The sequence below is a fragment of the Aricia agestis genome, chromosome 19 (genome assembly GCF_905147365.1).
Source record: "Aricia agestis chromosome 19, ilAriAges1.1, whole genome shotgun sequence".
In the NCBI taxonomy this organism is placed as follows: domain Eukaryota; kingdom Metazoa; phylum Arthropoda; class Insecta; order Lepidoptera; family Lycaenidae; genus Aricia; species Aricia agestis.
Genome location: NC_056424.1, coordinates 12,734,924 through 12,757,560, shown reverse-complemented (window position 1 = coordinate 12,757,560; position 22,637 = coordinate 12,734,924). Strand labels below are relative to the sequence as shown.

Sequence of the window (22,637 nt, the reverse complement as noted above, 5' to 3'; positions counted from 1 at the left end):
CCGAGTGAGTGAGTTTACCGGAGGCCCAATCCCCTACCCTATTCCCTTTCCTACCCTCCCCTATTCCCTTCCCTTCCCTACCCTCCCCTATTACCCTATTCCCTCTTAAAAGGCCGGCAACGCACATGCAGCTCTTCTGATGCTGCGAGTGTCCATGGGCGACGGAAGTTGCTTTCCATCAGGTGACCCGTTTGCTCGTTTGCCCCCTTATTTCATTAAAAAAAAAACACCGGATCTTCACTTCACTTTCGTTCATCGAACCAATCCATCCTATTTTCTTTTCTTCAACGTAATAATTTTATTTAACTTATATTTTTACATTGTACTATCAGAGAAGTTGATTCCTAGGCAGATGGGGGACCTACGTAGTTTGGTCGCGTTATGTCAAACCCAGCCGACAGATCACAATTAACATTGAATTGACATGATCCAACCAAATGACGTTGGTCTGTCAACTGCCTAGGAATCAGTTTCCTCGATGGTACATCAAACTTTTTATACAGTCCACAAGTTTAAAGTAATAACACAAACACTCATTGTTGGTCTATTATTGCCGTGGTTACAACAAACGTACTGTCAGCCACGGAATATGAACAAGCTTACTATCTCAATATCGTAACGTAAAAACATATATCGTGTAAACAATAGTGTAAATATTAATATGTTGTATAGAAATACAGTAATAACCCTGTAACGCTTAGGAACAGCGTGAACGCAGTCTGACGGCCTCACTCAGACATTTAATGATGAATAAACTTTAATCTAACGAAGAGTCTGCCATAATGTGTAGAGCTTATGCCAAAATCTTTTTCAATTACAGTTAAGTGTTAATTTGTCTCTGAGTGCGGCATTTAGTGGCATTTATAAAAACGTTTTTCAAAGACTTTTGACCCCCCAAACCTCAATGTTTCACGTAATAACCAGAAGACCTTTTACAATCGTAATCAAGACCCCTTGGAATTACGCTGAAATGTGGCTACACTTTCCATCCTCCATCGGGGAGTGCTCCGAGGAATTGTTCGGAATCATACCTCCTGCAACTTTTCGCCACCCGTTCACATTCCATCAGGTGACCCGTTTGCTCGTTTGCCCTCTTATCCATACTAATATTCATACTAATATTATAAATGCGAAAGTGTGTCTGTCTGTCTGTTACCTCTTCACGCCCAAACCGCTAAACCGATTTCGCTGAAATTCGGCATGGGGATACTTTGAGTCCTGGGAAAGGACATAGGATACTTTTTATCCCGGAAAAATGTACGGTCCCCGTGCGATAACATAATTTTGGCGCAACTGAGTTGCGGGCGTCATCTAGTTTTTATATAAAAAAGACAGTAACAGACCGTTAACGGTGTGCGCGAAGAGCTCCTCGGGCGTGTCGCCGAAGAAGGGCACGCAGCCCACTATGAACTCGTACAGGATCACGCCCATCGACCACCAGTCCACCGGCTTGCCGTAACCCTGGGGCGAAAACATGCTTCTTTGTAAATCAAACATGGTCATCTATTGAGTCTTATCAATATAAAGGACGCAGTTAAGCATTCGTGCACCGTAGACAAAATAAGTTTGGGAAGGACAAGACTGCAATGAAAATCCAACAAAAAACCCCAAATTTTTGTGGTTTAGGACACAAATGCTTAACAGCTACCAATTATATTATGGTTTATACCACGAGGTAAGATATAAAATATATAATTCATATTAAATGTCAAAATGTGTACAAAAATGCTGTGGTTTGGAAAACAAACTAACCAAATAGCTTATAATTCTTATCATTATCATCGACCTGGGTCTTATTTTTTATGTTTTCTCACATGTTTACAATATTTACAATCCTATAAAACTGTTCAACAGATTGTCAGTGAGAAATCCAACTCCAATGTGTCTTATATAAGCGTAACTTATATTGACCGTTGTATTATGTATGTATGGTTCCTAAACATTATAGTAAAGCTATAATACCTGTCTGAGTATGACCTCCGGCGCGATGTACTCGGGCGTGCCGCACACCTGCTTATCGGAGAACTGACGCGCCTCGCGGTCCGCGTACTCTTCGTATAGGTTCGTCGCCACTGAAGACAAAAAAGGCGATATATATGGCAGGTTTTATCAGAATTACAAAGAAAATTATATGACAGGAGTTCAACAGGCTCGTTCATCATAATATTAATAAATTAATAATTGACGTTAGCGAATCATAATTGCCAGTCAATAGATAAACTATTGACAAAAAAACTCAGGAACAGCGCATAAATAAGGCTAATTACACCGAATGGGATGATTTCTTTGTCAAGTATTCCATAAGAATTTGTTAAATACAGTGTGTTAGTGTAAACACCGTTATCCTTGAAACCATCAAATGAGCCCGTCAAAATGAACAACTTTTTCTATAAGAACTATGCTGGGAACTCAAAAATAATGCTGTCTCATACCCATACGGATGCCCGGATCGGCAATTTGTATGGGTATGAAGACGGATTTTTTTTGTGTTCCCAGCATTTTTCTCATAAAAAAGGTTGCTCATTTTGACGGGCTCATTTGATGGTTTCAATGATAACGGTGTTTACACTAACATCTTGTATAAACAACATCGTGGGATTCTAGATTTCTGGAGCGTCCGTGGTATAGTAAGTAGACCGTGGTATAGTAATAGACGTGGGAGAGCCATGCTTCGGCACAAATGGGCCGGCTCGACCGGAAAAATACCACGTTCTCACAGAAAACCGGCGTAAAACAGCGCTTGCGCTGTGTTTCGCCGAGTACTCCGTTTACCGGAGGCCCAATACCCTACCCTATTCCCTTCCCTACCCTCCCCTATTCCCTTCCCATCCCTACCCTCCCCTACCCGTTTGCTCGATTGCCCCCTTATTTAAAAAAAACCTTCATTGCGGATTGTATTTATTTGGGGCCACTAGAGTGCCCAATGGATCAACTTTGTATTTAACTTACGCGACATGAGTCCCATTTTGCTGAGTCCGAAGTCCGTTAACTTGATATGTCCCGTTGCGGTTATCAGTAAACTGAAACAATAATACATAATAATTAGCAATCAATACTAATAATAATAAATGTTGACATTACAACCCATAAAATTGTGTTTCAAAATGTTTAAACTTTAAAATATAACCATACGTGATTTAAACATGATTTTTTTATTTTCCTGAAAGATATTTCGATGATAAGAGGTTAGATAGTCACTTGTAATAATATCACTTACTTGTAGGGTTTCAATTAGAATTACTTTAACTAGACAAGGACCTTCGTCTTAGGAAAGGTAAATTATTACATCACTTACTTGTCCTTTAGATCAGTCCGTGAAATTAGACAAGGACTTTAGTCTTAGGGAAGGTGCTTTATTACGTCACTTACTTGTCCGGCTTAAGGTCTCTATGCACGATCCCGTAAGAATGCAAGTATTCAACAGCTAACACCGCCTCAGCGAAATAATGTCGGGCCATATCGGGCGGGAGGGGGCCGGCGCGCAGCAGCGTAGCGCAGTCTCCCCCCTCCACGAACTCCAGTATTAGGCAGAGGTGGCGCCGCGTCTCGAACGAGCAGTACATCGTCACCTGGGGATGAAAGAGACGGTATATAATTAAAATGAGAACGCACTAGGCTTATCTGCAACGCAGCAAAGCGATCGATTGATTATCGTCGATGCTGCGAAGTGCTGTTCAAACCATACAATTTGGCCATGACGCTTAGTTTTACTTTTAAACTATTTAACTGAGTACAGACCTAGCCGAACCCTAGACGATCAATTGTATTGTGCAATATCACGCTTCAATTTTATTGAACAGTTTATTTGACAATTAGATTAAAGACGCGCGATGTTCAATATTAACCCCCGGTCAATAATATTACACAATACGTGATATTGCGCAATAAAATTTTTCGTCTAGGGGCCAACTTTAACCATATTTTAGCACTGTATAGATGATATTGTCATTGGGCCTCGATTGTAAAAATACCGTTGTTAAAAACAGCTACACTATGGTTAGTACCGTACTTAATTCTAGTCAGGACGTTTAAACATTAAACAACAAATCATATTATATTCAAGATGGCGGGAATTAGTTCTGATTTTGTTGCGTGTCAAAACCTTGCAGAACGGTATGATCACTTATAAAAAAGTTATTTATTGATGGTTTAAAATAGTCATAAGAATGTTAGACACATTACCACAAAAGGGTTGTCAGCGAAACTCAAAATATCTCTCTCAGCAAAGGCCTGCTCCACTTGGTTTCGTAATATTAAATTGTTCTTGCTAATTTTCTTCATAGCATATCTGGAAATAAAAATCAATTATTTTAATACACAATAACAATATCGAATGTGACAAAACATACATTATTAACATCTGACTTCGCTATAGAAAGTACAAGCGAATGTAATTTGACTAAGCACTCTGATTATTATTAATTTTTTTATCTAGTACTCTGTTATCTTTATACGAGTATATTAAACATAACCCCTTCTTCAGCTCACCTCTGTCGTGTCTGCTTGTGTTTGACGAGGTAGACAGCGCCGTACGCCCCGTTGGAGATGAGCTTGATCACTTGATAGTCGCTCTCGGTAGGCGGCGCGCCCGTGCCCGAGCCGGGCGGCGACTGGCGACCGCGGACCCTGAGCAAGAGATGATGATAAAAATAATGTATTGAATAGAGAGGCTTGTTTAAGTATGATTTATTCATCATTATTTCATATATTATTATATCATTTTATTTTACGATAATCTTTGTTACACGTCATAATATGCTCGGTCAGAGGCTCGATTGTCAAGCTTCGAATGTCGTTTCGATAGCGGGCCGTCTTATTAACACGCCACAAATCATGTCCGGACGCAAAACATTCATTGATAATCGGGCCCAATGCCCTAGCTTAGAAAACTTAAACTGCGATTCAGGATTGCGACGGTAATAGGTCTGAAACTCTTTTCTTATCGGCTTCCCTCTTAGATTTCTCGAAGTTAAAGGTGTATACTTACTTAGAGGTATCTAGACTAGCGTGGGGCGGGGGCGGAGGCGGCGGAGGTACTTGCAGCTCCGCTAGAGGGTCCTTAGACAGGCCCAACTTGTGGATAATGTACTGCGGGATATCTGCTGTTATACCCTGCAAAACAATAATATAACTAGTAGATACAATTATTCAAATATGTATGTGCAGCTTTGGTGTGTATACTGTATAGTTAAGACCAAAACCACACTATGTTACAACTGAGAACGCAATTTCAGACGGCCTGTACATCTTACGTAAAATTTTGTCTCGACTCTCGCGGTTTCTGCAAAATTTTAAGCATCATGATTCAGAAGTGTTGCAACTATTTAGGGCTTAAAAGATATAGTATTCTATATTGTCTTTCTATCTTATGTCTCCTGTAAACAGAATGTGTCATTTTACCTGCGTGACCCTCGCATGTCCCTCAGCCGCTTCTAGCAGTCGGTAGAAGCGTTCGGGGTCGAATTCTAGACACTCGAGCAGTCGCGCCGGCCGCGCCATCGCCAACGTGAGCCTCGTTACCAGCGGCGCCACCCGACCACCCGCTTCTACTGACTTCTCACGCGTCTGGAAGTAGATCGCCATCATTATAATCTTCACATAACATCAACAGTATCGTTATATTATGGTGGCAGTATACCAAAGTCCCTTCCCTTGTATGTACCATCGAGCAAATTTATTTCTAGGCAGTTAACGGACCTAAGGCATGAATCATATTATGGTCGGCTTATGTCAATTCAATGTTAGCTGTGATCGATCATTCAAATGTATTTTTCAAATTAACAAAGGAATTAATTATACTTAGATCTCACCTCCGCTAGTAGGCGATCGAGACTGTCAGCCATGTCGTAGAAGTAGGTGCTGGTGACTTGCTTCGACTCCGATTTATGCAAACAATCGCGCGCCATTTCCAACACCTGGAACGAATGTGCCTCTTAATTGTAGATATATATAATATTTAAACAACGTACGCTAATACGGTTTATAATATTTTTACAGCTGAACGGAGAAAGACAGCAACGTTGTATTTAAAGAAATAAATAGAGGCCAATGTGAGTCCCTGAGGAACGCCAACTTATAATTATACTAACAAAATAAAAGGAAATACATCACATTGATACTTAAGTAACAATATATCATTCGTCTTGTAAATGGCTTAATACAAAAACAGGTTCTCATATACATATAGATATTTACTTTGCTAGCAATGTAACAAGTCATGTATAATAGAATCAAAAGCTTTAGATGATTCTAAATATTACCTGTCTCTGCACAAATCTCTCTATCGGTGGACGATCGGGTTTCTTATCTAATTCAGTCAGTTCATCGATAAGACCTCTTAATCTGAAAGAAATAAAGTTGAGTCAACTTTAACTTAGTGTATTTATCTTGATACCTGCTGTACGAGTAACAGAAATGTTATTTCCAAGCTTGGTTGTGACTTATGACAATGCAGGCTAACCACATGATTGTACCAAAGTTTATCTATGTATCGGGGATGGGCATATAAAATTCTACGTTTCTGCGCATCTCTCGTCAATCGTGTTTCAGTCTTACTCTTGCAAAGCTAAAATTGGTGGATGGTTTTAATTGACCTGTGGTCATTGTTACAATTTAACTAAGCATGCACTCACTTGTCGTCCATAGCCTTCTGTGCGGCGGGGAAGCGGGCGGCGAACAGCGCTGACATGGCGGTCACGGCGTCGTCGCGCGCGCTGTCCGACCCGCTGCCGCCGCCCGGCGACCGAGACGGCGAACTGCAACGTCAAATATTTATTATGAAAGTTGTTTACGGAAGTTAAGAGAACAATTTCACGGAAATAGCTTTAAAACGGGACAATTGAATCACTTTATGAGATTGACTTCGATCAGCACAGCTATTTTGATGGTTCTTAAAAACACATAATACTCGCAACGCAGCTTAGCTCTGACCTGGTGGAAACGCAGCCACAAACCATTGCAGCCTCAGACCCGACCACATGATGTAGGTCCGTCAACTGCCTAAGAATAAATTCTTCGATGGTACAAGTATGTATTAACATGTATTGCTAACCTGAGACTCCTGCTACGCACGCGTCGCGGCACGGCGCGGGGGGACGGCGCGCGGGGGGCGTGCGCGCTGCCGCCGCTGTCCGACAGCGACGCCCAGTTCATGCCGCTGCCTTGGGAGCTGCTGCAAGATCACAAACATTATTTACAATACAGTTTTATGGCCACTTTTTTTAATGACACCGAAACTATGATATTCATTTCACTTTTCACCGTGATGATAACTAGAATTTATTAGACGTTGAACAACCTTTGCCTGCCACTACCACTAGGGGCGCTTTTATCCAATAGAAACTATTGTTAGCGCCTGTACAGTGTACAGTAAACAAGTGACTATAAGGTCACTCTGCTTCCCGTGACAATTTTATACAGATCAAGCTAGAGCAGTCTCTTGCATTAGCAAGAGACTGCTGAATGAAAATACTCTTATTATTATTAAATAATAAGAGTATTTTCATTCATCTTGTTACCACATTTAGAGCTCTTCAGCTCTTATTGACTTACTTGAGCGAATTCTGGTGTTGTTGGCAGTGCGGGCAGGCGGGGCGGGGCGGGGGCTCGCAGACCGCCTGCACCGCCAACAGACGCTCCTGAGACGAGCATTGCGACTGAAACACATAAGGATAAATTAGGTATCAGGCAACAGAACAGTAGCTTAGCGCACCGTGACGCTAGCGGCCACTTGATCCAAGAACACAAGACAGAGCAGAGATGTGAGAATAGTACGGTAGTGAGGCGTACCTTAGCTCTTCAACAAGCTACTACCGGGTAAAGATGCCCTGACTACTAAACTTCGAGTCTGCTATTTTAACCAAACATTATTTAGCTTTTAATTAGTTGAAACTGTTGGATTTGACATTGATCAACTAAAATCAGGTAGTTAATAATTCCCTGTTCGGTGTTTCAGTGGCGTAATAAGACTTAGGGGATCCATATCAGAATTTTATGACCTTTGCCAAGTAAGGATTTTTATTATACTATGGGAGTGCAATGGTGATGAATGATGATAAAGGAAGATCTTCGGACCGAGCGAGGTGGTATGCTCGGTCAGGCTGCTGCTGCAGCGCTCTATACATATTCCCCCTTACTAATTAACGCTGTATAAGCTTTATTACAGTGTTTTGTCTTCTTCAATCGAATTGAAAATATCACTTGTGTGACAGGAACAAAACACTGTATAACTATTCAAAGCTTACACAACGTTATGTTTTTCATTATGGCATACCGCCGCACTTATACAACATCGATAGCGCGATGCAGGAATGTGCTATTTGGTCCGTAACCCTACATACGGGGTTGTAGGGGTCTCATCATATAATCGATACGGCTGATACTTATTACTTACTACTATGCCTATATGGCAGTTGCCAAGTATAAATAACCTCCGTATCGCATGGCAAGTTTTCAATGTAACATGTAAACGAATCGCGGTCTTATCATACATTTATGAGCCGATGAAAGACGAAACGCGGTCAATATCAGTTTCATATTCATGTATGACGGGCTCGCGATACTTGGACGACTTTCAAACGTCACGCCGATGCAGTTTACACCTAAACACCCCACGTTAGAGTTTAAATTCATTTAACGAGTAAACCATACATTGAAATATTATAACTGAAAAATATAATATTTAAAAGACATTTGCACAAAAAGTTAATCTAATATATTATATTTCTTATGTAGACATGCATGATATCATGCAAAATTCATATTCTTAGTATTTGACTAAGCTTCGTAATCTACCTAGATTATGGACCTAGGGTACCTACGTACGTTTTTAAGTATTTCTTTATCATATCTGAATACTTATAACAAAGATAATTGTTTCATTGAAACAGAGTGGAAAGTTAAATGGCTTGCAGGGTAACAACGAAACTGTTGAATAGATAAGCTCCAGAAGTCAAATAGCATCAAAACTGGCTATGAAATAAACACGATTTATGCACGCAATAATCAAAGATGCAGCTGCTCGTTGATATTAATGTAAGTCCTCGGCGTAGACGGTAGATCCTTTTAAGTTTTTGTCGCTCGGCCAGGTGTAAAATGTACTTACGAGTAAAGGCCATAAAAACTTTGATTACATTTTTTGCTACGCGTCGGCCAGCTAGCCTCTACACCTTTTGCAGTAAAGATTATCGTAATTTCGAAAACGATGACTAAGATAGTTTAGGATGGACCAAGGTTTTAATACTTGGAAAGATTTATCACCACATTATTTTTTTAAATGATTCATGAGTAAGTATAATACAACATCCTAAATCCTAGTACGGTGATTCAATTCTACTACGTAAATGCAACAGTAAAATGCAGGTTTATTCTTTCTGTGACCCTAGCTTCTAAGGAAACTAGTAACTCCTGCAACTCCGTTGCGCCAAAATTCGTTTATCGCGCGGGAACCGTACATTTTTCCAGGATAAAAAGCATCCTGTTACTTTCCCAGGACTCTAAGTATTCCCATACCAAATTTCAGCAAAATCGGTTCAGCGGTTTGGGCGTGAAGAGGTAACAGACAGACAGACACAGATACACTTTCGCATTAATAATATACTTCGATCGCGGATTCCAGGAAATTTTAGACGTGGGAGAGCCATGTTTCGGCACGAATGGACCGGCTCGACCGGAGAAATACCACGTTCTCACAGAAAACCGGCGTGAAACAGCGCTTGCGCTGTGTTTCGCCGAGTGATTGAGTTTACCGGAGGCCCAATCCCCTACCCTTTTCCCTTCCCTTCCCATCCCTACCCTCCCCTATTACCTGTGCCTATTACCCTATTCCCCCTTAAAAGACCGGCAACGCACCTGCAGCTCTTCTGATGCTGCGAGTGTCCATGGGCGACGGAAGTTGCCTTTCATCAGGTGACCCATTTGCTCGTTTGCCCCCTTATTTAAAAAAAATGCTATTATATTATTTTGTTGTCGCGATCACCGGTGCTCTTATGGGGCTTGAAAGATTAGTAGTAAAGTGTGGATAAGTAGACTTTTCTGTTCTTTTATTGAAATTCGGTTGGTAATTTCAGTTATTTCCTTTTTCCAAAGGGTGTCGTGACCTAACGCCGAATACCTCGCGGCACATATCACTAACGAATATGTGGACTGTGGAGCTCCTAATGACTCAGCGGTCGTAACACTACGGGCAATACTTCCGAAAACGATTAGCACAACACGCGATATGTGGCCACTAAGTAAGGTGGAATACGCTAAGCAGTAGAGGTAGGCTTTATCAGACGTAAACCTCAATAAAGTTTTTGGGTAAAGTATGGAAAATACCCGTTTAGGAGAAAAATAAAGAATCTTTAGTAGGATCGCCGAAAGAGTTTAGATACAGGGCGTGTTCAGAGTTTCAGACGTACGTGTTTTCTGTTGTCTCCTTATTCTGATCGCAGTGCAGATTTAAGCAATGGCTTTAAGATTTTAGGTAAAGTTTGACTGTCAGACGGCAAACTGATAATAAATCAGTAATCCTGTCAAGTAAGATTATCCGCTGGCTTCGTGGCCTTAGATGTAATCGGCAAACATTGAGTCATTATCAGATTATAACGCGTTTTCAGCTAAAGACTCTATGCGGAATCCATCTGGCATATTCACTACGTCAAATAGTCTTGAAATGCAAATAGGGCTATCTATTTGGCATTAAAAGAGACGCTATAGGGTTTTCTTCACCTTGGACCATGCGTACTAATATTATAAATGCGAAAGTGTATGTGTAATTTGCATTTTGGGTGATTGTATTTTTAAGTAGGAACCACAGACATAGATCAAGATCTATGTCTATGGTAGGAACTATTCAAACTCTTTAACATTTCAGCCCAAACTAAAGCGTAGTATTAAGAGCCTCTAACTGGCCGTGTAGCCGAAAAACATTTACCGCAAACTGTAAAAAGATGGCTGAAATGGTCTCGTAAAAACCCTCCTCAATAATGTACCCTCATGGTCTCTCAGCGGCAGACTTCGAGGCCGACGCGAAACGAAAACAACATAATAAGCAAATGGATTATACTATTATAAAGAGGAAAGATTTGATTGTTTGTTTGTCTTGAATAGGCTCCGAAACTACTGGACCGATTTGAAATATTCTTTTACCATTGGAATGCTACATTAATTCTGCTGAACATAGGCTAAATTTTATTTTGGAAAAAAATAGGGTTCCGTAAGATATTTGGGATTTTCGGACGCAAGGTGTAAAAAATCAACAAGAAATGTTACTTTTTTCGCGTACGCTGCCTAAACTATAAAAGATAGAACCATAAAATGTTCTAAGTAATTGTAGATCTTTTAAATATCTACAAAAAAGTCCGCGAGCGCGACACACTATACGTATCTATGCTGAGTGAGGCACAATAACCATTTTTTTATTAAAAAATCTTGAAATGTTTTTGGACTACATTTAAATGCCTTTATTTTACTCATGGCATTAATTATTATCAAAATAAATTATTTAAAAATCAATGACCACCCGTGCGAAGCCGGGGCGGGCCGCTAGTGGATTATATTTTTCTTCGAAATAAAACTAGATCTTTTTTGCCTAGGTCATAAATGTTTGACCTATAAAGATAAGTGTGACAGTAATGCTAGATTTCAGGCAAACAAATGGTTTACATTTCACAAGGAATTTGTGACTTTCCGTATATGGGTAATGGCCCATTAAACGGTTTAGCCAAAATCAAAATTATGCGACGGTTTTTAACAGAATCGAGGTAACTTTACCCTTGCCTACAAGCAGTGCCGGACTGCCGGTCCTAGGGCGGTGCCGGGTGCGGCGGTGTGGTGCGCCGTGCGACCGCACCGGGCGGCGCGGCGTCAAGAGGGGAGCGCCAAAATGTGAGACAAACCACAGACATAATAATATATCAAGAGACAAACGAAGACTCACGTCAGCCTGGATGTATATCAACGGTTTCTCCGCTACACCGCGAGAGTACAAGCAAGTAGCGAGTAGCGACCCTTAGGGTCAATTTATACTAGCGCAGAGTCGAAGCGCATCGAAGCGAATTATTAAAACTGAACACAACAAATTCAACCTTAACTACAGAGCGTTAAGGCGCTTTATTACTTCTGAGAATTTAAAAAGGCGCGCGCATCCGAGCAAATTCGCGAGAACGCGCCCGACCAACGCTGATTGGACTCGCATAAGTAATGTATGAGTTACGCTCTAGAGTTAAGAGGAGTCCACACCGCCCTTTTTTCCATACAAACGTTGTCCCCTGTTTCCTCCCTGGATAATGCTAGTAGAGTTATAATTTTTTTCCTGAATATCTACGGCCACTAATACAATGTCCCTATGTTTTCTTTTTTTTTATAATTTAATTATTAAATAAGATATGAACGTTCAAAAACCCAAAAAAATGGCCAGATTTTCCACTGTGTTCAAACGTCCAGAAAACAGATTTGGATAGATTATACAAAAAAAGCAAAACATAGGAACACAGCTCAAGCCTTTTTTTAATCTTTAATGAAAAAAGTACTTAAATCGGTTAAGTTTTGGAGAAGGAATCAGGGGACAACGAATCGTTGATTTTCTGGATTTTCTGCAGTTGTCTCTATCGCGTTCTGCGGTATAGGCTTGAGGTAAGGGAGACAGCTATAGATATTACACGTACTTTTTTTTCATTTCTCTAGCCGCTGTGGTATCCTCTTAAGGTTGAATTTACTGTGTTCAGTGTTTGGGAATTCGCTTCGCTTCGACTCTGCGCTATTATAAATTGACCCTAAGGATTGTATCAAGATAGTGTAGCTGGACTCACCGAGAGGCTGGAGCTGCCGGGCGTGGTGCCGTAGCCGGATGACGGCAGCGACGCCACCGACCACCGCCGACCGTCGCTGCAACATACACAACAGTTTAGTACGACAGTTCTGCTCAGTGCTTCTAGTAGTCTAGTCTTGTGACAGAAGTGCAACAGCAGATATATGTACATATACAATTTTCGACAGTTGCATTGCTGTCGCAAGATAAATAATAACATCGCCCTGGCGAATGCGATGCAGATACAGTCTTGGCTAAAGGTAATGGCACTTAAGGCGATAAAATTATTCTCTACACCAGAGAGCACTAGAGAGAGAGTAGTATTTCTAATCTTTTAAGGGCATGTTTCACCACTTCCTGTTTAGTGTCGAATAGGCTATCCAACAATTAACTTGACAGATCAAGTATGGAGAATCTGTCAAAAAAGTTGTGAACAGCCTATTCGGCACTTTATCAGAAAGTGGTGAAACATCAACAACCTAAATATTCTAATTATAAGGTTATTTGTTAGCCCTTTAAAACATCTGATTAATATTTAATTCCCGTCTTATATTGCATAAAAGATAAAAAAATAAATGTAAACTGTAATCATAAGCCAAGTCTAGTTTATGAAGACTATAAATAACCCTCCTCCAAGGCTCGACGGGATCACGTGACCTTTAAATGTCATCCGATGCACTATCGATATCAAAGAAATTGCTGCAGATAGAAAATATTTCATAAAAATGCGACCCGATCTCAATATAAGAGCTTACTCCCACGACAACTTTTAATCACGATGCACAAAGAAGGGTTATAGACACGTATTATATATCTATATTCTGAGCTTTTGTAGCTTCAAAATAATTACAAAGATGTGTTGCAGTTTATTGAGTTGAAAGCTGATGAGTAAGACATAATATCCCAATTTTAGCTTATGATAATAATTCGCATTTTACAAGTAATACCAAATTAAATTTGTTTATTGCCATATTATTTTGTTGATGCAAAAGTCTTACAAATTACTTATCATGCTAACATCAACTCCCATGTCGTCAATATAGTATTTATTACAACAATAATTATTCATTTAATATGTATCTTACATGTTTAAATATAAATAAAAATTATGACAACTTTAAAAATCGACAAAGCGCGTCTATAAATAATGGTATGATAGTGCTAGTGCTTAGATTGCACTTCACTAGACTTGGCGGGGGCACTGCCATGTCCCATGTTGAAGGGCTGCCAACTGCCAAACTCACAACACGCACCAAACCTCTTGAGTTGAGTTGGAGATATGGCGTGGTCAAATAATAAAAATGCAATAAAATATTTATAATTACCAAAACAACACGTAATTGGTAAATATAAATTATTACATAACCGTAAGGGACTCATTAAATAAGGCAATTGCGGAAAGTAACTAACGATTATGTTAAAAACAAAAACAATTAGGTAATAACATACGAAATTGTTCATAATTTTATAAATGATATCTAAATGTTTAGTTCTGACAAGGTAATAATTAAAAATAATAGAGGCAGTATATTTCCACTGCTCATCAGAAAGGATAAATGAGATGTGATCCTTAAATCCATACGTATCATACTCCTGTATTAGACTATGCAGTGTATATCTATGACTGAATCTACTTTATATTAATTACACGGGCTTACGCAAACTAATGCATCAAACTACGCTCCTTTATTCGTGATTGGCCGCCTGACTGTACAAATGCGTAATTTTACTCACACATGAATGAAACACCAGCCTCGCATTGCTGCTCATAAAACTTTATACTTTTTATCGGGCCTAGGACCCACCATTCAACATTAAACCTATGCAATGGCGTGCAAGTAAACGGTTAGATATACTCACATATCCTTACTCCTGATTAGCCCAGACATGTGGAATTAGAATTTGCTTTTAATATAACTTTAACCTACCCTGATTTCAATACATTAAATAAGTACATAATACTTAAACACGAGATAAACAACTTTTGTTTACCACGTACAACTACAATAACTATTGTACGAGCCATATCTTCCAAAGCAAGGTATATTAAATTGAGGAACGAGGAAATCTTTTCCCGGGACTTAACGTATTTCCATATTCGCATACGCCTCCGTGGTCTAGTGGTATAGAGCGCGGCTCTTGACTCGGAGGTCGTGGGTTCGATTCCCGCGTTGGAAACATATTGTTATTTCCAAGTTTGGTTAGGACAGTGCAGGCTGATCACCTGATTGTCTGACAAGTAAGATGATCCATGCGTCGGATGGGCATGTCAAAAGTCGGTCCTGCGCCTGATCTCTCGCCGGTCGTGTCGGTCTTCCGTCCCACTGGGTTATGAGAGTAAACTCTTGTGTACTGCGCACACACTTGGGCACTATAAAATTACTTCTGCGTAGCTGGCCTGGTTTCAATGAAACCGGCCACCGTCACCGAAACTGGTGTGGGAGCTATTATTATATTGGCAATTGGAATTGGCTTAAGCATGAAGAGTCACAGAGACGCACTTCTCATTTATAATATTAGTATGGAGGATGTACAACACCATCACATGCATGATGTCATATTATTATATTCAATGGAAGCATACTGACAATAACACACCCATATTAGTTCGACGACTTAGGATTATCTTTAGATCACAATCAGTAAGATAGGAAACTGACAGGATCAAAATAAAAGGGAAAGAAATATGAAATCTAGAAAGAGAACACAGAGTGCCTGATGTCAAATGCCATATACTTCTGAGGGTTCGACACCGAAAGATCTTGGGTAAGGGTATTGCACAATAGTTAAAGATTTCAAACAATCTATATATTAATACGTGAGAGAAAAAGTTTGTTACCCTTTTTACGAAAAATGGGGAAACGTAGGTACATTCGACCATTGGGCGATCTCTAGTACTTTAAAAAGCTTTCCGGAGTCATCAGTCATCAAAAACGCATTGAAGTCAGCTTCAGGAACCGCGTGCCAGAGCGGCCCATCTGCACACGTTAGTGCCAACACGGTCCGTCCACCAGCCATATTAGAGCTACATGGAGCTACGTACACACGGGGGCAGTACTCACAGGTCCTTGCCGCGCTTGACGGAGGAGGAGAGCAGCGCGTGGTGCAGCGGGTGCGCGGGATGCGCGTGCCAGCGCGGCCCATCCGCCGGCGACAGCGGGCCCGTGCCGGGGGAGCTGCAGCGCCCGGAACCCACCTGTCGAGTGCCATCATATTTAATATAATCATCATCATCATCTAGGAAATTTGAGAGTTCCTAAGATACAGAGACTGAGGCTCCCACATTAGGCGTGCGCGTTCCTCGGGTGTTTGTGTGTGTCCTCATACGATGGAGAAGTGGAGAGGTTAATGTGGAAGTGAGGGTTGACGGAGAGCATTGTGTAAAAGTGTGGGTGGACGGTGTGGAAGTGGGGGCTGACGTGATACAGAAAAACTTGTGAGGGCGGATGGGGGGAAAGGTAACCTAGAGATCCCACATCCGCCCCCACTTTTACATCCTCCGCCCTTGTTCACCCCTCTTGTTTACCTCTCCCACGTCCACAATATATTCTAATTACATTAATAATTAGATTACTGAGTAGTTATTTAAATTATGGCCGACTCTATGCGACAGTACTAATTTAGCCGAAATAAGGATCTGCCGTAACAAGAACCTGTCGTTACAAGAATCTGTCCTAAACGAACAATCCACAGTACTTTTACTTAGTCTATAATCTGTATCGACGCGCTGACGCAAAAAGTTCTAGGTATCCAAATTAGTTCTTGCGACTAATACACGGTCCAGATGCCGTTTTCCTCCATTAGTTTTGGCGGGTTGCAAAAAACGTGAGCCGTCAACACAATACGTTCAGAAATTCGTACGATAAGCACAATAGACATAACCACTCTGTCTACTCTGCGATAAGTAACGCAGATACAGAAGTTACCGTCAGTAACTGAATAACGACAGATGCAAAAGTTTCCATTTGTTAATGCGGCAAACTGGGTATCATACATAATATCAAACATATCAAAATATTGAGTATATTACATAAGTATAAAAATATTAAGACATTGTTAAAATTAGACATTGTTAGAGCTTTTATACAAGTTGTTAAATTAGTACACTCGATTGTATGTTTTATTTTTAAATTATTTCGTTACCTTGAAAATCGTAGAAGAAGTTTCTAGTAAATTTGCCGCAATTGGAGCACATTGACCTCTTTTTTGCCCCTCACTTCCAGTTTCACTATAATTTAAACTGGTCGTAATAAAACTGGGGCAAAAAGTTCTAGCCATCGCCGTCATATCAACGAAATCACAGCTTGATATCATGTACAGAGGCTTAATGGTACGCCCACATAGTGATGGGGTATACAAGTTTTATGATCGATGCGCAACGGGTCGTAAAACTTGTAAACTTGCGGCTCATCCGTTGCGCCGCGTCATAAAGTGTGCGTACCTTTACTCATTAAAATTAATAAACACACGACCGTATTACACTATATTTATGTTGAAGTCTAAAGCTTAGAACAAACCTACGCGTCAGTGACAGGGGACGCGGTACGCGAGACGGGAGCGTCTGCAACGCGAAACTGGCCTTGCACACCTGCGCGACTAGGCGCGAACCGTCAAACTTCATTTGTTAATGAACAGTTACTGAAGACGCGCGACTTTATCTGGTGTATGCTAACTGTTGTGGTAATGACATCCTCATACTTAATATCAGAGTCCGATGCGTGGGACGGACGGACATGAGGGTTGCGAGATGCTAAGCTTGCTTTTGATTTGGAAGGTGCAGAGGAATAAAACACGTCCACAATGGTCAAGTTGAATTAATTTAGGCGCCTACCACACGTACATGTTTGGCTACAGATTTGCTTGCGCATGCCGGCTCTAACACTGAACATTGTGCGTGTAGTTGGTAAAACTGTAGTACGCGCAAGCTCCAAAGTTTGTCTTGTTGTTTTTTAAACTTGCTTGAAATTCAGGCATGCCTTCGTGTAGAGTTGTCTGCGCGTGTGGTTGGAAGTTCAGTGTTCAAGCCGCTCTTTGTCAGTCAAAATATGGTGTCAGCAAACACTGGAAAAATTAAAGCAGAAGAAATAGCTCTTCATTGAGAAACATTGTTTATACGCCGACGATCTCGGCAAGAATGTGGCTTGCGCATGCATGTGGTAGATAAGTCAGTCTTACATCTTTTCATTCGAGAAGCAAGCGCTAGCAAAACTGTGTTCAAGCATGCACATGTGGTGCCTTAATATCATGACACAATCTATCAAAACGTAAACAAATCAAAAAATCATAAACTAAAGAGTTGTACAAAATAATATAAAAAGGGTTTTAAAAAAGGAGTCTAGTTATGTACACTTCAAAACACGCGTCTGACAACTTGTCGCGCATGTTTCGCTTTGCCGACGCGAACATTTCGCGTCGCGGTCGCGTAGGTGTGCACGGCGCCATAAGATTACATGGGCAGCGTCCGCCGCGCGGAGGACGCTACCGTTTCGCAGTCGCTTTGGACGCGTAGGTTTGTCCTAAGCTTAACCCTTGTAGCGCATTTGAATAATGAAACTCATTTAGAATTCAAATATTTTATATATATGATAATTTGACCCATAAGAAAGTATTTTTATAATCAAGAATAAGTACAAATAATAATAATAAAATATTATAATTGGGAAGAGTTTGTTTGTTTGTTTGTTTGAACGCGCTAATCTCAAGAACTACTGGTCCGATTTGAAAAATTCTTTTACTGTTGGATAGCCCATTTATCGAGGAAGGCTATAGGCTATATTTTATCACGCTAAGTATAATAGGAGCGAAGAAATAGAGGAAAATGTGGAAAAAACGGGGGGAAATTATTTGAAAGGGCTTATTTGAACACGCTAATCTCAGGAACTACTGGTCCGATTTGAAAAATTCTTTCAGTATTAGATAGCCCATTAGTCGAAGAAGGTTATAAGCTATTTTTTATCACGCTAAGACTAATACGAGTGAAGAAATAGAGGAAAATGTGGAACATCTATCTATACTATAATATTATAATTGGGAAGAGTTTGTTTGTTTGTTTGTTTGAACGCGCTAATCTCAGGAACTACTGGTCCGATTTGAAAAATTATTTTACTGTTGGATAGCCTATTTATCGAGGAAGGCTATAGGCTATATTTTATCACGCTAAGACTAATAGGAGCTAAGAAATAGAGGAAAATGTGGAAAAAAACGTGGGAAATTAAATGAAAGGGCTTATTTGAACGCGCTAATCTCAACAACTACTGGTCCGATTTAAAAAATTCTTTCAGTGTTAGATAGCCCATTTGTCGAGAAAGGCTATAAGCTATATTTTATCATGCTAAGACTAATAAAAGCGAAGAAATAGATGAAAATGTGGAAAAAACGGGGGAAATTATATGGAATTGCTTATTATCTTATGAACTACTGGAGCAATTTTTATGTTATTTGGCAAATATGAAGAATAGATCACGTGAAGGGACATAGGCTATTTTTGCTGCAAAATGTACGGTTGCGTGAAATTCCTAAATTACGCAAGCGAAGCCGTGCGGACAGCGGAACATCTATATATAATAAAATCGAACGGGGGAAAAAACGGGGGAAATTATTTGAAAGGGCTTATCTCACGAACTACTGGAGCAATTTTTCTGTTGTTTGGCACAGATAAGAAGTAGACCATGAGAAGGATCAAAGGCTATTTTGTGTGAACTAATTTGTCTGTGAAATATCTAATTTACGCGGGCGAAGCTGCGTGGAACGTTATATTTCGCGTGGTCACGATATCACGCGTAAACGGCTGGCTGTTTGGTATAAAGATACTTTGAGTCCCGAAAAAGAACATAGGATACATTTTGTCCCAGAAAAATGTCCGGTTCCCACACAATATACTTTTCTGATTTGCGCGTAAACGACTCAATCGATGTACGGGAACAACTATAAACTAAAGTCCACGCGGACGAAGTCGCGGGCAACAGCTAGTAAATAATACTTGGGATGTGATCTACTATGCTAACGCGGACGAAGTCGCGGGCAACAGCTAGTAAATAATAATTTATGGCTGACGTAGGCTCCTTGATTAAGAAAATATAATTATTAAATACAATATTTCTCCCCTTTGTGTATTATGCAAAGTAGCTTTGCGCTAATCCGACATTTTATACACGCTTTTCTTTCTCATTGCCAAGCGACGCTTTAAAATTAGTAATTACATTAGTACTTGAATTTATTACGAAGAAATGACCAGCCAAAATAATATTCAACTTCTATTTCCGAAACATCCATTATTTTTTTTTCCCTTTAAAGACATTTTTACCGACAACATAAGAAATTACTTTGTGCAAAGTAGTTCTGTCCGAGATAAAATTACTTTGTACAAGTAAACACCATATTTTAGTAAATAACTATTAACTGGACATTACAACATTTGTGTCCTACGTCTTTTTACTATACCTCAATAATACTTATTATTTGTTAGCTTTATCTTTATTATTTTAACTTTTAACACTGCATTAATTTACATGGTAATTTCAACAACTAGAATGTAATCGAAGATAGAACCGCGCACACGCCCACATTTAGCCAACTTGACATCCTGGCTTTAAACTTAACAATATTTATTTTGCTGACTTTCAAAGTAGAGATTTCATTTAAAATTTAAATAATTCAAGATTCAAGACATTAAACTTTAAAGGATCTATCATTTGTTATCGACAATCTTGTTTTTAAGAGACTGCCAAAGGAAAAGGTCCTATTAAGTAACAAGTCAAAACAATATTTGCTGTGTATTCACGTACCACGGAGTAAAAGCAATAAATAGCTCCGTGATCCGCACAGTACCTACTGTAAATTGTACACCCCTATTAGGTACTTTGGCTTAAGATCAATATTATTTATTTAAACCCTCTGGAAAGTAGAAGTTCTTTACATAATTAGTCAAAACAACATTCACGCGTATTCCTCGTTCAACCGCAACACACACGCCCATTTCGGCGCGTCCTTGACTGGGACTTTGACTCTGAGTCAGCGGTCAATATCAGCGACGCCCCACTGCAGACCGCGCGTCCTTCAGATTTGAAGGCTACGTATTGTGTTGGCTCCGTTTTGTTCGTTAGTAAACGTAGATAGTAGATACTTGAATCACCTTGATTATGTCAACTCGGAAAAACGAGTTTTTTTATTTATTTATAATTTTTTGTGCACAGGAAACATTTCATTCAAGGATCTGCTTATCTAATCTAATCTAATATATAAAAATAAGTTGGGTTTTCCTTTCTAAAGCTATAACTCCAGAACGCACGAACCGATTTCCTCGGTTTTGCATTCGTTGGAAAGGTATCGGGCTTCGTGAGGTCTATAGAAAAAAAACAGAAAAAACTTCCAAGAGAAAAGCAGGAAAACAAGGAAAATCATTTTATGGCAAAACAACGTTGCCGGGACAGCTAGTATAATTTTCTAAAAATAAATCTCTTCCAGCATTCCCTACGGAGAGACATAGAATTAAAAGTTAAAATGTCAAAAACCTCAGAAATTTCGTTGGCGCGTTGTTTATACAGGCTGTAATAGGGTGAACACCGTTTAAATCCTTAAAACCATCAATTAATGAGCCCGTCAAAATGAAAAAAAAAATTCTATGAGAACAATAAGTAGGTACTGAGAACTCAAAAAAATCCGTCGTCATACCCACACAAAGTTGTTCATTTTGACGGGCTCATTTGATGGTTTAAAGCAGTTTAAAGGATAACGGTGTTCACCCTAACAACCTGTATGCTGCAGACAAAGTATTTCAGTTTATATTAGTACCAGATGACACCCGCAACTTAGTCGCGCCAAAAATATTTAACCGCGCAGGAACCGTACATTTTTTCGAGATAAAAATAAGTATGTTTTGTTCTTTCCCGGTCCCATAAAGTCTCTGTTCATCATTCATGTCATCTCCATACCAAATTACAACAAAATCGGTTTAGCGATTTGGACGTGAAGAGATTACAGACTGACACATTGCTAATAATCGTATGGATTATTACTTATTAGTATGAAAGTATGTATGGATGGAATGGATAACCCAATTCGCCATATCGGTAATATGAAGCAATTTTCGGAACGCGAATTTTTTTTTTTTTATTAAATAAGGGAGCAAACGAGCAAACGGGTCACCTGATGGTAAGCAACTACCGTCGCCCATGGACACTCGCAACATCAGAAGAGCTGCAGGTGCGTTGCCGGCCTTTACTTAAATCTACTTTCATTGTGGTATTCAAAGCGTAATTCTCGCGGGACGTGTCCCCACTTCCGGGTCGAAGGTCGTTTACATTGGACGTTACAAGGGAATAAGTGGAGTGGGAATAAATGGTCTATCATGCACGATATAGAGTTGGGGTGGATTAAACGAAATTTCATTAGCTTCCTTATTGCCTGCAGCTTTGGCCTGCTCTATTTTGTATTTCATAACTAGATGGGAGTTGGGATAGGAATTATACGTGGGAGAGCCATGCTTCGGCGCGAATGGGCCGGCTCGACCGGAGAAATACCACGTTCTCACAGAAAACCGGCGTGAAACAGCGCTTGCGCTGTGTTTCGCCGAGTGAGTGAGTTTACCGGAGGCCCAATCCCCTACCCTATTCCCTTCCCTACTATCCCCTACTCCCTTCCATACCCATATTACACTATTCCCTCTTAAAAGGCCGGCAACGCACTTGTAGCTCTACTGATGCTGCGAGTGTCCATGGGCGACGGAAGTTGCTTTCCATCAGGTGACCCGTTAGCTCGTTTGCCCCCTTATTTCATAAAAAAAAAACTAGATGACACGGTGAACTTCGTATCACATTCTTATAATATAAACCTTCTTTGGGCTTCCACG

The 22,637-nt window shown here is 40.1% G+C and overlaps 1 protein-coding gene across 4 annotated transcripts in view; it reads right to left on the bottom strand.

Moving 5' to 3' along the window:
- The window catches only part of LOC121736421 (microtubule-associated serine/threonine-protein kinase 3), an 89,201-nt gene that overhangs the window by 19,997 nt on the left and 46,567 nt on the right, over positions 1-22,637 (bottom strand). For 2 of the 4 annotated variants that reach the window (XM_042127598.1, XM_042127600.1), the window contains exons 4-19: positions 15,853-15,986; positions 14,651-14,662; positions 12,792-12,867; positions 7,552-7,655; positions 7,052-7,171; positions 6,633-6,755; positions 6,261-6,342; positions 5,811-5,915; positions 5,401-5,565; positions 4,988-5,112; positions 4,489-4,626; positions 4,183-4,288; positions 3,370-3,569; positions 2,950-3,020; positions 1,963-2,072; positions 1,344-1,461 (exon numbers count right to left, since the gene is read on the bottom strand). In XM_042127598.1, coding sequence (XP_041983532.1) covers positions 1,344-1,461; positions 1,963-2,072; positions 2,950-3,020; positions 3,370-3,569; positions 4,183-4,288; positions 4,489-4,626; positions 4,988-5,112; positions 5,401-5,565; positions 5,811-5,915; positions 6,261-6,342; positions 6,633-6,755; positions 7,052-7,171; positions 7,552-7,655; positions 12,792-12,867; positions 14,651-14,662; positions 15,853-15,986 — 1,789 coding nt within the window. The remainder of the gene's footprint in view (positions 1-1,343; positions 1,462-1,962; positions 2,073-2,949; positions 3,021-3,369; positions 3,570-4,182; positions 4,289-4,488; positions 4,627-4,987; positions 5,113-5,400; positions 5,566-5,810; positions 5,916-6,260; positions 6,343-6,632; positions 6,756-7,051; positions 7,172-7,551; positions 7,656-12,791; positions 12,868-14,650; positions 14,663-15,852; positions 15,987-22,637) is intronic. The other 2 variants (XM_042127599.1, XM_042127601.1) reach the window with 1 other exon arrangement.